The sequence below is a fragment of the Stylophora pistillata genome, chromosome 2 (assembly GCF_964205215.1).
Source record: "Stylophora pistillata chromosome 2, jaStyPist1.2, whole genome shotgun sequence".
NCBI classification, from domain to species: Eukaryota; Metazoa; Cnidaria; class Anthozoa; order Scleractinia; family Pocilloporidae; genus Stylophora; species Stylophora pistillata.
Genome location: NC_142520.1, coordinates 42268163 through 42284565, shown reverse-complemented (window position 1 = coordinate 42284565; position 16403 = coordinate 42268163). Strand labels below are relative to the sequence as shown.

Here is a 16403-nt window from a genome sequence, read left to right as displayed (position 1 = left end):
GCACTGAATTTGCAAATGTCGTTTTTCGATCTTGTGTAGTAACTATAATAACCACCATTGAATGTGACAGGGATAGAGTGACAGAAATAGTTGTTAATTAATTCATACATAAAAATAGTATGATGTTCCTTTCTACGTCGCAAAAATGGCTTCCAGCGAGAGTCTCTTTAGCACCTCAGTAGCAGAAAAATTTGCAGGAAAATCTAAAATGAGGCGAGCGGCCTTATTCTGTAATACCTGTAACTCAGACATTAAGGAGGCATTTCCGCGATCTCCCCAAATGATATCCTCAGAGTCAAAAAGAGGTGAAATGAAACTACTAAAAAACATAATGCTAGCATTGAGGGGGAGGATAGATTTAATACGCCTTAAAAGATCTAACTTTTTACTGATCTTACCACGAATATAATCAGTGTGGTCAGTCCAGGAAAACTGGTTATTAATCACAATACTCAAGTACGTATGAGAATCTACAATATCAAGAGGGATATCATCAGCAGAAATAAGGTTGGCCCCAACTTTGCTTAAGTGGGAACTACTGCCAATAAGTAAAAAATTTGGATTTCTTAACATTCAGAGTAAGTTGGTTGGCCCAAAGCCAATTACATAGGCATCTTAAGTCAGCATTAATCTGGCTTTGTAAGTCCACAGTAGATTTGGAGGTGAGATATAGAACAGTGTCATCTGCATATAAAGTGACCTGACATAACTGCAGAACGTCAGGTAGATCATTCATGTAAATTATAAATAGAAGCGGGCCCAATATAGAGCCTTGAGCAACGCCAGTCGAAACAGGGGCAACTTTGGAACATCTTTTCCTAGTTTTCGTTACCTCATCTCATCTCGCCTCGATCGATTAATGTGATTATGTATAATATTTGGATGGAAACCTACGAATTTAAGGACTCTGTGAAAAACAAGTTGCTGTTTTATGTGTAATCTTTGTTCGTCTTTTTTCGTGTTGTTCGGACCGCAGCGATCATAACAAAGACAGTTTTGCGACGACAATAGTTCGTGACGTGAAAACTAGTCCTAAGTATAAAATCTTTTATTAAATATTCATAATATAAAAATTATGTACACATTTACGAACAGTCATTTTGAATTATCTTTCTTAAAGCATGTATTTTTTCTTTGTACACTCTAGTAAAATAAACGTACAGTTTGTAACGTGAAGCATCATCATCATCATCATCATAAACTTTATTTCATCTAGAATTTTAGAGTAGCTTGTTGGAGCTAATATCTCCGAGAAAACATAAAATGGAGATTATCCATATATATTCATACATATATCTGTACAAGATCTAAAATACTAACTATACTAAAATATACTGATACACAGTATTTAGAAATATAATCATGTAACATATCAGTAGAAATTAACAGAAAAGTGAAGATAAGCGGGAGCGACTATACAAAGTCGCTCCCGCGAGATTTCTCGATCGAAACAACTAAAAAACATAAAATGGAGATTATCCAGATATATTCATACATATACCTGTACAAGATCTAAAATACTAACTATACTAAAATATACTAAAATACACAGTATTTAGAAATATAATTATGTAACATACCAGTAGAAATAAACAGAAAAGTGAAGATAAGCAGGAGCGACTATACAAAGATATGGCCTTGGATTATCTTTCTAAAGTCTTTAAATGCACTCATGCGGATATAATCTATATGTATATATTCATACATATATCTGTACAAGATCTAAAATACTAACTATACTAAAATATACTAAAATACACAGTATTTAGAAATATAATTATGTAACATATCAGTAGAAATGAACAGAAAAGTGAAGATAAGCAGGAGCGACTATACAAAGATATGGCCTTGGATTATCTTTCTAAAGTCTTTAAATGCACTCATGCGGATATAATCTATATGTATATATTCATACATATATCTGTAGAAGATCTAAAGTACTAACTATACTAAAATATACTAAAATACACAGTATTTAGAAATATAATTATGTAACATATCAGTAGAAATTAACAGAAAAGTGAAGATAAGCGGGAGCGACTACACAAAGTCGCTCCCGCGAGATTTCTCGATCGAAACAACTAAAAAACATGAAATGGAGATTATCCATATATATTCATACATATATCTGTACGAGATCTAAAATAATAACTATACTAAAATATACTAAAATACACGGTATTTAGAAATATAATTATGTAACATATCAGTAGAAATTAACAGAAAAGTGAAGATAAGCGGGAGCGACTATACAAAGTCGCTCCCGCGAGATTTCTCGATCGAAACAACTAAAAAACATAAAATGGAGATTATCCAGATATATTCATACATATACCTGTACAAGATCTAAAATACTAACTATACTAAAATATACTAAAATACACAGTATTTAGAAATATAATTATGTAACATACCAGTAGAAATAAACAGAAAAGTGAAGATAAGCAGGAGCGACTATACAAAGATATGGCCTTGGATTATCTTTCTAAAGTCTTTAAATGCACTCATGCGGATATAATCTATATGTATATATTCATACATATATCTGTACAAGATCTAAAATACTAACTATACTAAAATATACTAAAATACACAGTATTTAGAAATATAATTATGTAACATATCAGTAGAAATGAACAGAAAAGTGAAGATAAGCAGGAGCGACTATACAAAGATATGGCCTTGGATTATCTTTCTAAAGTCTTTAAATGCACTCATGCGGATATAATCTATATGTATATATTCATACATATATCTGTAGAAGATCTAAAGTACTAACTATACTAAAATATACTAAAATACACAGTATTTAGAAATATAATTATGTAACATATCAGTAGAAATTAACAGAAAAGTGAAGATAAGCGGGAGCGACTACACAAAGTCGCTCCCGCGAGATTTCTCGATCGAAACAACTAAAAAACATGAAATGGAGATTATCCATATATATTCATACATATATCTGTACGAGATCTAAAATAATAACTATACTAAAATATACTAAAATACACGGTATTTAGAAATATAATTATGTAACATATCAGTAGAAATTAACAGAAAAGTGAAGATAAGCGGGAGCGACCACACAAAGTCGCTCCCGCGAGATTTCTCGATCGAAACAACTCTATACTTTCCCCCCTATACAAAGCACAAGTCCTAGGTATTAAAACTTATCTTAACTATTTATTTGGATAAAAACTATATATATATTCAAGGACATTCATTGTGAGTTTTCCTTCATGAAACATATTTTTTTCTCAGTACACTCTGGTAAAATAAACAAACACATTGTAACGTGAAACACAATTCCTTAGTCTGAAAACTTATCTCAACTTTTTATTAGATAAAAAAAACTCTGTATATTTTAAATAACATTCATTGTGAGTAAACTTTTATAAAATATTTTTTTGTGTGGGTACTCTACACACCGCGTTAAGATGTATATTTTGAAAACATATTTTAACCCTATAGGATGAACGAAAATTACAGAGAATAGAAAACTATGAAAAAAAAAAAAAAACCGAACAGAGCAGACTGTAACGGAGTGAAGAGGGATGGAAAGAAAAAAGATAAGAATAAATTAACGACCTGATATCAATTACTGCATCTTACTACGGGCACCACAATTGGTCAATTTAACGGGCGTATTTCATCTGCTACAAAATAAGTGATGGTTCGAGCAACCCATTGCATGGCTACGACTATCGTACATATTTATACTATTTGAAACTTGTGCGACTTGTTGCAGAGGAAGAATTCCGTCGGAAACAATTCGATTTTCACAATAATTCTCCTTGTCACACAAAGCAAATTTACCAGGAGACCTTACATCCACGAAGTATTGCAGCGACTTGTTTTTAAGTGTTTTTCGGCCGTCATCCGGAAAAGCCCTACAGTTCACTGATTAGACCACGCCCTTAGAGGAAAAATTCTGTCGCACGATGATGTGAGAAAATATCACTCATATTTAACCAGGTCTTTACTGCCATAATTTTTTTTTTTTTTTAACTTAAATCACTCTCTCTCTTCCGGTGGCATATCATCTCTAGTAACAAGATCGAGTTCTTCCATTATATGCCAGTTCACATTACCATACCCCATGTTCGTTAGGCACAGCATTATCTCCCTACTTGAAGCCTTTTCTCCTTTTTTCTGGCGCCACTTTTTCAATGCTTCCCTACAGCGCTCTTCGACGTCCCCCTCATCTTCTTGAATATTGTCAATAACACTTTGCTGGATCTTCAATTTACTGGCGAGTTTCTTCCACAATGAACCTGTTCTCAATTTCTCAGCTACCACATTAAGCACACCTTCAGTGGGCGGTTCGTTAATCAGAGCTTTAGCTGACGAAAACAGGTACAAAGGAGTCGAGTCAGAGAACGGTTATTATTTATCGCCTGGGGAGGGAGGGGGAGAGGATTTTGGTTGTGTCACGACAAAATTGACCTGATCCCTCCCTAGGCTCTTTAATATTTGATGACCCCCTTATTGACAGTAAATTGGTATAGTTCCCACTTTTTATTCTGTTAACGACGACTGAACCTTCTCCCTCCGCTCCCCCTGAAGCCCATATGGTCCCCCCCTTCCTACAAGCGCGATATAAAACGATCGACTGGTCCCTTCTGTCGAACGCTAACCCTCGAGGTTAAGGAGACTTCTTGGTCAACGTGAAACTATATTAGTGTAAATGTGTTAATAATGTTCTTCTCCAGACACTTCGCAAACCCACTACTTCGAGCTACCAAGATCTCAACCTCGGCAAAACGATCACATATTTTCGTTCGACGCCATGCTTGTCGCAAACAACACGCGGTAGCTAAGCAAGCAAAGATGTTATGTTACATAACAGTCTCTACATATTAATTTTCTCTGAAATTATGACAACGACGTCACACAAACTCCGTTTCTTAGTGGTTGCTTTTTCCGCCTGGGGTTGCTCAGTATGCAAAGGTTGGATGGAAAAGTTTCATCGAGCGCAAAAAGAGGCCATTTAAAAGCAATGTTGAGAGGTGAGATTTAACGGTCAAACATAATCTTCCAACGTAAAGTTGCGTGAACGAGTCTCACCAATCAGTAATTTTTTTTTTAATTTAGCAACTACAAAAAAATTTAACGTTGAGTCGTATAGCCTGATTGTTAGTCAAAAGCAACCATTCCAAGTCAGAAGCCTAAGTAGGTAAAAAAAAAGTTTTCACTTTTTCGGTTAAAGCTATTTTCGGGGTTCTTCTAACCATTTGGACTTTCTGCGACATAATTAAAAATGCAAGAATGTAAATTCTCGTAGGAACAGAAAGAGCGAACAGATTTTGTTGTGGGAAACGTAGAAGTGGTGAGCACTCACTAAAATTTACCTTTGATGAGGTGATTTCCAATGTGTTCGGTTCCCTGACTGCTTTGCAAACATTCAACAATCTTTTCAAAGCACTTTTGTTGGTCATCTGGTGGCAGGCTCGCCAGCGCTTTGTAAAAACTACATTTATCTTGTACGTCGTTCCTTCCTAAATGACTTCGAAAAATATTCCCGTGGTTTATTTTTTCTAACACTTCGCCGCATGCTGCTAGGATTTCCACAAAAGGAGCATGCTGAAGAATGCTCTTTTCATCCAAAGGAACTCCAAAGAAATCCACGGGAGTCTTCTGCAAGAAAAATTGCGTTTAAGCATACAATAGACCACCTTTAAGGGTTGAGTTTACGGTTATGGTTAGAGAAGGAAAATAGCGCTGCGTGATTCAAGGACCAGTCACTCTAGATCACTTGGTGGGAAGGTGGGCAGGTTAAAAGGGGGGGGGGGGTCAGAAGATTTTGGTTACTCTTATGATCCACACGCCCCTACACACACACACACACACACACACACACACACACACACACACACACACACACTTGCACATACGCACACACGCACGCATGCACGCACACACACCACAAACACACACACACACACTCTGGCAGTTAATTTACAGTCAATTTTCTTTGCACTGTCCCCCATTATACTCTTTGGAGACGATTGATCTTCTCTCCTTTCCTTCTTAAAAAGATGTGATCCCAAAAAATCCTTCGCCTTTCCTCTCCCTTACCCCCTCCCCGGCAATAAATATTGACTGGCCCTTAAAGATTCCTCTTCTTTAATGGATTTAAAAGGATTTTTCGGGAAGAGTCTGGGTGTGTGCAGAAGATTGCAGTTGGCTTCCCGTCAATGACCTTTCATACCGGCCACGCGTCAACCCATCAGAATAAAGTCAAGTTTAGTCCAGTTTATTTGGTTGGAGATAAATGTTAAGGCTAAGTCTTTCCAGAATTCTTTTTTACATAATTGCGCCCTTACCTCAATGTCTCTTTTCAGAGGGGGTAGATCCATTTCTAGTTTGCACAGTTTATTGTCTGCCGTCTGTTCTCTGCTGTTGTAGAACTCTATTTTTAGCCATCCTTTTTCTACTACATGCACCCTCAAACTCCTCTTTATGGAATCGTCTTTTTCAAATCTGCAAGGCATGGTTACAAAGTCTTGACGGATAAGGAAGATTAAGGGATAACTATCTCTTAGAGTTATCCGTAAAAAGATTCTTTTCCTAAGTTTTTGATAGGATGAAGTTCGCTAAAGTAAATAGGTCAATAAATTGTGGGCCATTTTGAGCAGTGCTTGACCGTCACGATTCGGAAATTGATGTTGTTCTGCCAAATCGCAGACACAAATTTCTATTTAACTATCTTGTTCTTACAAGCAGTAGCTTCGTGATAGCAATAAAATTGAAATAAATTTCAGATCCACGAGGAGGCATTGTACATTGGCCGTTCGCACCCAGAACTGAATGTACAGATGCAACCTAACTGTAGTTTTTTTTCTACATAGATTTACCCGCGAAGCGTTACATTCGTGCTCGCTATTGCGTACTTCAACTATTGTACCGTTAATAACTTCAAATGTTGTATTCGATTTAAACTCATAACGTATTTGCATGTAACGAGTAAAAACAAAGTAAACGGTTCAACACTTTAAGCTGATGATGACATGGATTCATGCCCAAACATTTAATATCGTCATGAACAAGTATTATATGATGCATTTTAAGTCCCTAACATCTGATAGACGAACAGCCACTAGTCTAAGAATAGATTAATTTGTAAGTACCGACTAAGTTCCCTTTCGTTTTACAGAGTGACTGACGGGCGCACCATCATGGTAACAAATATTTCACATTTTTTTTGTAATTTCAGATCAAACCAGATAGAGTTATCAGCAACTGCCCCTCGAAGTCTTACCTGACATAAAAATCTTTTAAATCCGCGACTTCCGCCGGTTGAACTACGCTCCCTGAAAGAAACACATAAGCCCTTTCGTGTGGTACCATATTATCCCATGCGTTTTCTTCTTCTAACAAGAATTCCTCTTCATCTTTAATGTGTTTCCTTGTCGCGTTACTTGAACTGCAAATCACACGAAGCATTTTTGTAGAGCCTAGGCTTGTATTTGCTGGAAGACAAGCTGTAAAAACTGCCACTTGGGGCACATCTTCTGTGTTAAAGCTACGCGCTAATTCAATGATTGGTGACATGACGGGTTTAACGCACCAATCTATCCAACCCCAAAGTCTGCAATGAAGCAAAAACAACACCAGAATTACCTCCTCACTGCAACAACCTTAGGTTTAAAACATAAAATAAGCCGCTCGTCATTCAGAAGACAAATAACAGAATGATGATAATAATTATAACAATAATAATTATAATAATAATAATAATAATGACCATAATAGTGTAATTACTAATAATATTAAAAGTATTTGTAATAGGACTACACGCTGTCCAATTTGGAAATAATGATTCCTAACGCTTTGTTTTGCGTTGAGTTCTTTTTGTTCTGATTTGAGAATTTTCCAATAATGCTCTTCTAGAAACGTAAGAAGCCAATGAAAAACTTCCAGCAATTTAAAAGCAGATGGTTACTTTGGCATACCTCGAGAAGTGCTTTACATTGAATTTGATGACAGTGCCATCCAGCCATGGAGAGGAATCATCGGTAATTTCAATCCAATCTAATTGGGTTCCATTAGATGGTAGAAACAAGATTCTAGCACTGGCTAATGACAGATCAGGGATACCCAATGATTCAGTGCCCTGCTCATTGTCTCTCAAGGATAGCGGCAGCTGTACAGTGACTGGTTCCTGAAATTTGACCTCCTTGTTGCACTGCATACTCAATATTGGGCCGGCCAACATCTCCTTGTTTCGTAACTCTCTCCTTCGAAATTCTTGTATCTACAAGTGGTGGAGTAACAGAAAATTAGAAAGTCAGAAAGTTAGTCTTCAGTAAATTGTGGGCAGCAAAACATTTATGTGTAAAACACTGATTAAAAAAAATTAACACAAAGTTGAAGTTTAACCCAGACATCATCATGCGTATACTCTATTCTGTTCTCTATGCATTTCCTAAGGTGCTAATAACAAGGAGAATTTGTTCCTCAATCAAAAGCTTCTCTCGTTCGTGGTCATTTTCTTTGTTCTCATTACCTTGACGTGTGATTCAGGGGTGATATTGTAAGGATAATAAGATGCTAGTCATTATTAGGGGTCAAAGACTTGACACTTCTGGTTCAGATTCCCCACCCCAGCTAGGTAAGGTTCAAATTCACCACCACCCCCAAGGCACAGACGACGGTCAAATGCCTGTGGGTTACCCAGAGAGGAATTTTGAAGCTCCGAGTCGATCGGTGCAAAAAGTATAACATTGTGCAAAAGTTAATAAAGGCGTAGTAAAGTAATAGAAATTATAATAGATTTCGCGACTGAATGACTGAAAAAAAAATCATCTACAACAACATTTTCAGCAAATTATTCGCTCACTGACTCAACGAATCTAGGAATGGTCTTAACACAACTTGCGTAATATTCAGACTCACTGTGACTGTCACGTGAAATTCTTCCGTAGCGGCAACAGAATTTGAGGGGAAGTGCACTTTGACCAATGGGAAGCCTGGTAATGAAAATGATGACGGTTGCGACGTTATGGTGAACTTGTGGGCCTTGAGACGGCAAACCACTGCAAATATGCAACACTGGGTAATCTTCGTCTCAGCAACAGGAAGAACATAGTCAGGGAAATCATCGCGATAAGCCATTTTCAGATCTGAAAGCAAGGCACGGAAAAAATGTAGAAAATGTTACCAGTTTAAAAGGGGGTCATTGCACTTGATCACACCTTGAAACTTCGTCCTGTCCCGGCTCGTTTATTTTTATATGTAACTTGGCAGGTTGACACTCTTATCTAGTTCGGTATGCAAGCGAGTGATGTTATTGTTGTAAGCTTTGTACTGAGTAAGTGATTTTAGAATTGTGAGCTGTCAAACTAAAAACTGTTTAGACTTTCTTAGTAAGCTGTGCAAGTTATGTAACAGGTGGATCGTGTCCATATAAAATGCTTGTGGGTTACCCAGAGGGGAATGTTTAAACTCCAAGTCGATCGGTGCAAAAAGTACAACGTTGTACAACAGTCAATAAAGGCGTGGTAAAGTAATAAAAAATAACAAATTTCGCGACTGAATGACTGAAAAAGAAAAAAGAAAGAAATCCTTGAAAAGGCTAGTTAAGAAATGAACAAGCTACCATTTTTATATCAAAGGAGACCATATGTGTAATAAATTGACGATAAAAGCCAGCCTCCACCTGATACAGATCGAAAGTCGACTGTTTTTTCAATGTCCTTCCATTCATTTCTTTCTGCGTCTGTCAAAGTCTTTATCACCACTTCATATCCTCGTAGGTCTGGTCCGCTGTGCGAGATTCCCACAGTGACTTCTTTGTTGAATTGAAGACCTTCAGCGTCTTCTGCCGATAGCTCAAGAACATTGCTTACTACAGCTTCGTTTGGCTGAAGAGGAGGTGAACACAGGGAGGGTTTCCATCTGAAAAGGGTCAGTGTAGTGTCCTCAACAACAAAATCAGGTGGAAATACCAAAAGAGCTGCTCCCTTCCTGGCGTCCCAATGGCCACCTTGTACTATTACAGTGTCTCTGTGAATGCAAGATGATAAATTAGTTAAATGTTGTAATCTTGTGATTGGGTATGATTTCACATCATCTTGATATAGCAGATGGCGATACTTTCAGAAAAACTGCTTTACCATTATAATCACCTCTCGCGGGTTGATTATAGGAAAATATGAAGTAATTCTCGACCAATCAGAGAGCACGTCTCCACGATCATCTATGCTATTATACAAAGATAAGATCATGGGTAACAGTTATGCGTTTACTTGAAGATGATGGTTCTGTCTTCAGTTTGAACATCTTCATCTGTGTCATCTGACATCTCAGCTTCAACTTCACTTTCTCCTTCTGAACTAACTTCGATTTCCTCTTCTTCCTCTTCGCTATCCTTCTCCTCTTCCTTAGCTTTGGGAGACATCGGTTAGAAAAAAAATTGAGAGCGTCAACAAAAGGCAAGGTGCCATATTTACAACTCTATGCAAACTATGAAACTATGCATCTGTTCAAGAAGAAAGACGAGATCCTAGACAGCGTGAATCGTGCTAAGATTTCTCTTTCAGATCTTCGAGTTTAAAAGAAATTCAAATTCTACACAGTTTCATTACCTCTTGGTCTTAATATAGCTCCTGGATGTTTCCCAGTTTCATTCAGCGCCTGTAGAAAAAAAAAACACAACAATTGAAGACAGAAACTTAGAAACCACAGGTATCTGCATTTTCAGGATAGTTCGCGGCTCTGTTTGCCTCGGTAAATCACAAATCAAAAAGGTTTATGTTTATAACAATATCACAATAAATGTGCAAGCAAATCTGTTGGCATTATTATTATTATTATTATTATTATTATTATTATTAGCGTCCAATCGAGAGGACTCGTCGTCAGTGGTAGCTAGAACGTGTGAAAACATAACAAAGCGAAACATGACAAAAACATACATCGAATGATGGGATTAACTCTCTAACTCCCAAATTTCCATATTAAGAGGATTATTAGTTGATCCAAAAGCAAATTATCCGAACTAACATCGTAAGTATTGATTGGTGGGTCTTGGGAGTAAAAGAGTAAGACGTCGTGTGTGCAAAGTGAATGGAAAACAGCCGATACAAACGGCTGCTTGGATAACAAAAAAGTTCAACATTTACTTTCCTTGATAAACAAGGCGTGATCCTACCTGTAATACATTTTTGTAAAGTTTCTCACTCGTGTCATCTCCAATGGACGATGCCAGCTCCTTGAGTTTACGGAGATGCTTTTTCATCTCAGGGTCCTTCATCTCAGCATGCTTCACCTCCCAGATTTCCTCATAAAAGCTCAATGCCTCTTGTCCATATCTTCTGTGCATGTTAACTTTCTTAAGTTCCTGACATAGATTAAGAATTCCCTCGATTGTTTCCTTCCTTTCAACGCCGATCTTCTCCGTTTTTTCTTTGCTTTTCCCTTCTTCCCACTGCCCTCGCCACGAAGCCAGCAATCTCTCTCGGAATTCCATGATTGATCCTTCCTGTCCTATCTCTTTATAAAGTTCTTCTACCTTAATCTTCAATGATGCTTTATCTAGTCCTTCCTCTTTGTTTCCAAGGAAACCCACCCTCTCCAGACACATTTTGTACACAGCCACCTTCGCCATTTTGTATTTCGTCACCAGCTTCCCTTGTTCATGAAGTTGAGAAGAGAGCTCCACCATCTCGTCCAAGAGATTGTCTCTTTCACTCAGTATGACACAGAGAGCATCATTATCAGTTTCCAAATCAAACTCTTCTTGAAACTCTTTCTCGTTGGCATTGCACCTTGCCTCGTAGAACCGAAGCTGTTCCTTTTGTACAACAACTTTGTCTTTCTCGTCATCAGCAAGGTCACTCAGGGCATCAACGATGCCTTTGTTATACTCATTGAATGTGAATTGTGGAGAAGCTTTCTGTTCTTCCCAGAAACGTTGACAAAACTCGAAGGCCTCTTTTCGAAATGATTTCTTCCGTCTTCCACTCTCTGTCCAATCACACATATCTTCCACACCTGTGATGATCTTTCGCCACACCTCACTGTGGTTTCCCACGCCAAGTTTCTTTTCCATCTCCCATGCTTCAAGAAACAGATTCAAAGCTTCTTTTGGATGTTCAAGATTGGCCTGAAGGACCCCTTGTTGAAAAATGCTTCGCACAGTCTGTCGGTGATCTCCAAGAAGCTTCTTCCTTATATTGTAAGCCCTCTCTGAAGGTTCAATTGCCTCTTTATATTTCTCTTGAAACATGAGTGCATTAGCGAGATTTCTTTGGAAATGTGCCTCGTCCCCATAACCTGAAAGTTTAAGTTCCTCCAGTAGACTCAGTGCATTTCTGTAACATTCCTCTGCCTTTGCATAATCTTCCAGGCCTTCATATGCAGTTCCAATCTGATTCTTGTACATTGGCATGTCTAAGTGGTTCTCAGAGCCGGCTAAATTCTCTTGCATCCTATAGGCTTTTTCATAGAACTCCAATGCTTTCCTGGGCTGATCTAAAGCAAAAAAGGTGTTTCCAATAGCATTGTAGCACCTTGCAAGATCACTATGCTCCTTTAGAAGTGGTTCAGAGAAAGTTAAGGACAACTCTAGACTTGCCATTGCTTTCTTATAGTCTCTGTTTCTATAGAGGATTTCACCTTCAGTATGCAAGTAAAGCCCCTTGGTGAGCTCAAAGGATTCACCAGTTTGATCTTCAACTTTCTCTAGAGAATTCAGAGCTTCCCTCAACGTTTCAAATCCTCTCTCTGTTCCATCAACATCTGCAACTTGCCTGGCTTCCCAGGACTTCAACTGCGCTCGGCTAAGGGAACCTATACAAAGATGAAGATTGATGAACAGAAATCACAGCTGATGAACAGTACTCAGTATCAACAAAATGTAAATTACCAGAAGACCTATTGTTTTTTTTTTTTTTTTTGGTTTGTTTGTTTTCTTCTTTTTTAATATTTTTTTTCCTTGCTATTTTATTCTCAAAGTAGTTCCTATGTAATTTCTCAGTTTACTTGTAGAATCAAATAAGCGATGGTGGTAGAACTTTAAGGAGTAAATGTTTGAATAATTTCAGCTTGGGTGACTGCACAGGGCAGGGCTGGCTTGAAAATATAGACAAGATTACCTCTGTAATGCACAACACAAAATTCCAATTGACTTTAACAATGGCAAAGCACCAAAAAACTGACACATAAAATATCTGCAGATGTCATGAATGGTACCTTATTCAATTTATCAGCCTAGAGCTCAACAGCAGTCCAATAGTCTAATTTCAAATCAAACCTGGGCCTGAGCCTGTTCACTTAAGATTTTCCTTGAGTTTTATTGGCAAGCATTTGTAAGGTAGTCAAACTTCATTGGTTAGTAGCATTTAGGGCTGAATTTTCATTGGTTGTTTTGGACAAGTAAAAAATCTGACATTTTGGTGGGATGACTGAATACATTTCATAGTCTGAAAGTAGCTCTGACAAACTATAATTTTACATGCATATATATAGACCTATTGCACTGTCCTAATTACTAAATTATACTGACAGTTTAAATGGCCAGTTGTCATCACATAACATCCCTGGATGGCAGAAAGCCTCAACTTAAGTTATTATGGACAGGAAATGCTGATGTTGGGATTCAGATAATGCCAAAAATGTTCAGGAAGGTGGTTATAAAATAGGAATGCCCATGAAAAAATAATATTCATACCCTCCATTTACAAAAGATATAATAACTCCATACAACCCAAATGTAAAGGGCATCACTAGAGTATAATGGCCAGTATCTGGCAGTATGGACTGATCACAGCCCCTTTTGTACGGAAATGACAAGGACCAATGTTCTCCAGTAAGGCTCAACCGTGTGAGGTAAGTAAGTACTGTAGTTTATTATACAACAATTGGACCAAAGTTGCTTATCTTGAATTGGACACCTTTTTGAAAGAAAAATACATAGCTCACAACTGTTTCTGTAGAAATAGTCCATATAAAAAAATGCCAACCAATTGAGAACCAATCAGAACTCTTAGATTTACCTCCAGACTATACTGCCATATAATAAACTGAGGTAACTGTTGTAATTAGATTAAACTAAGCTGTTTCAAAGAGACATCTTCAATGTCTCCCTTGACCAAGGAAAAGCTACTATGGGATTTGAACAATCAGATGTAACACAAAGAAGTTTCAGTGCCTCTCACCTGTTTTTCCATCATCTTCGCACATATCAGCCCAGCCATGAAACACCTTGATAAGTTGTTTATCATTCAGCATTGCAATGAAAAGAGATGCGATCAAAGCATTCTCATGGAATTCACCTGGAACACTGAAATAATCTGGTTGTAGGGAGATATCAACAGTGAACTCAAAGTCTCCTCTGTCTTTTTCAAACAAATGAAATGCTCTGACATAGTCTGGCTCAATGAGTTTGGCAATTTTCTCAATCCTGGACATAAAGAGTCTGTAATAGCGTGCTTTTGCCTCTAGATAAGGAGCAAGAAGATCTTCCTGATTCTTGATACTGTCAGCATACTTCTGTAAGAGAGGGTGAATGTCATATTCCCTTTCTTTTGCTTCTTCATCAACAACAAAAATTATTCGGCTGGCTACAAGACCCTCTAACTGAACGATGGCCTCTGTTAGGTCAATATCAAGAACTTTGGCAGCTTTTGACACAGAGAAAGGCCCATGGAACAAGGAAATCACTACTGCAGATAGTTTTAGTCTGTCTGTGGAAAGTGTATTAAACATTAAACTGACTGCATACATCTGACTGACATCCACTCCTTCTTCTTCAAAACCAGCTGGCTTTTCTCTAATGTCCTCCTCCACTTTTGATGTTTTCAGAGCAGAGGCAACATCTGCGATGAGTTCTCCTAGAGATTTTCGTTCTTGTTGCAAAATAGCTGCCAGTCCTTTTAGAAGAAGGGGGAATCCTTTTGCGATACTGATTAAATCATCCTTCTGCTGGGGTTTAACATCTGTCATTCCCTTAGGAATAACAAGTTTCTCTGAAAAAGCCCGTTTTAGAGAGCCCACTTCAAAATCATCCACTATTTTGGGACCTTTCAGCTCAGCCCTAGAGGTGAGTAGCAGCTTTAAAGGGGATCGTTTTCCTTTGCTTTCTGAGAGCTTTGCTAAAAATTCTGTGAAAGCTTTTTTCAAGTTTTTCCCTTCTTTACCTTTTCCTGCAGTAAAGTGGTCTACATTGTCCAGCATAAACAGAACTGCATGTTTCTTTCCTTCTAGCTCTTCAACTTTCTCTAGAATTTTGGTAACAACATAATTTTGATCAACATGACCAACTGGCACTACAAGTTCGAGAGAATGTAGCATTTTGTAATAGATCGCTCTCATATCCTTTGTTTCTCTTAAATCAAAAACACGATAAATTCCTCGCCACTGTGAGCAAACTTCGGTGGCAAGCTTTGTCTTTCCAACACCTGACGACCCAAACAAGTTTAGTACTCCGGTATCTTTCGAATCCAACTTTTTGTTAATTTTCTTGATTTCTTCGCTCCGTCCTTGAAATTCCTTCTCTGGATCAGCTTTAATCGGACGGGAGGCCTTAAAGCGATCTATATCTTTCTTAATGAGTTCCTCGTTGTTCGATTTCGGGGCAATGACATCTTGGAATAGTGTGAGTTTATTGTCAGATACATACCCATGCTTCTCAAGAAGATGTAAACCTTCCAACAGACCACGATCATCCAGCAAATGGAATTTCCCTCCGTAATTATTTTTTAAAGATTTCAGAAAATTTTCTGATTCTACAGGACTTAGCCTAGAAGAAACGTCTTTAAAAAGTTGTTGTAAACCTGGCGCAGTCTCGATACCAAGTGCCGCCATTCTTGATACATTTCAATTAGGATACTGCTGACCACTCTACATGTGGATAAGTCACGCGATCTCATCACGCTTACCCGGAAGTAAGTACAACCTGAAGCGTCCCAAGCTCACGTCGCGAGGAAAAAAGAAAGATTACTTCTTGAAAGTGTCACGCGTTGTGTGACGCGGTTTTAAGTTACGCGAGGAACCGTAAGTGCGCTAAAGAAAGAATAGTATAGGCAACGAAATGTGGTCCATTTACAACATTAAACATTCCGAAATATGAACATTTTACCTTTAAGATTGATAAAACTGACCCACTTCTTGTGTGTCCGTTGTGTTTTTCGACGATTTTCGCCGTTTTGGGCTTGCTTTGCCATCAATTTTTTTCTTGTTATCAGACGAAGTCAAGGCTGCACACAACGAGTTTGACCGTGGTAGGGTCGATTTATGTACAATGCTTACCCCACTACCACAGTAACACCTCGCTTTAATCTATTTCTTCGAATAAGCCCCCACGATCTATCAAGTATCCTCTCCCAAATAAGCGCCCATTCCCCACGAAAAAATGATTCCTTAGAGAAAGCATGAACAAAGCAATTGATTTAGACACG

At 37.9% G+C, this 16403-nt stretch overlaps 1 protein-coding gene across 1 annotated transcript; it reads right to left on the bottom strand.

The window, feature by feature from the left end:
- Window positions 1-1032: 1032 nt before the first annotated feature.
- Window positions 1033-15825, bottom strand: LOC111346803 (uncharacterized). Its single transcript, XM_088749133.1, has 11 exons — window positions 14163-15825; window positions 11156-12795; window positions 10590-10638; window positions 10251-10389; window positions 9662-10008; window positions 8899-9125; window positions 7956-8257; window positions 7262-7591; window positions 6327-6483; window positions 5352-5637; window positions 1033-4343 (listed from the first exon to the last, which is right to left on the bottom strand). Exons 1-11 carry the CDS (start codon window positions 15808-15810, stop codon window positions 4015-4017), a joined length of 5454 nt encoding a protein of 1817 aa, XP_088605259.1. The 5' UTR covers window positions 15811-15825; the 3' UTR covers window positions 1033-4014.
- Window positions 15826-16403: the final 578 nt, after the last annotated feature.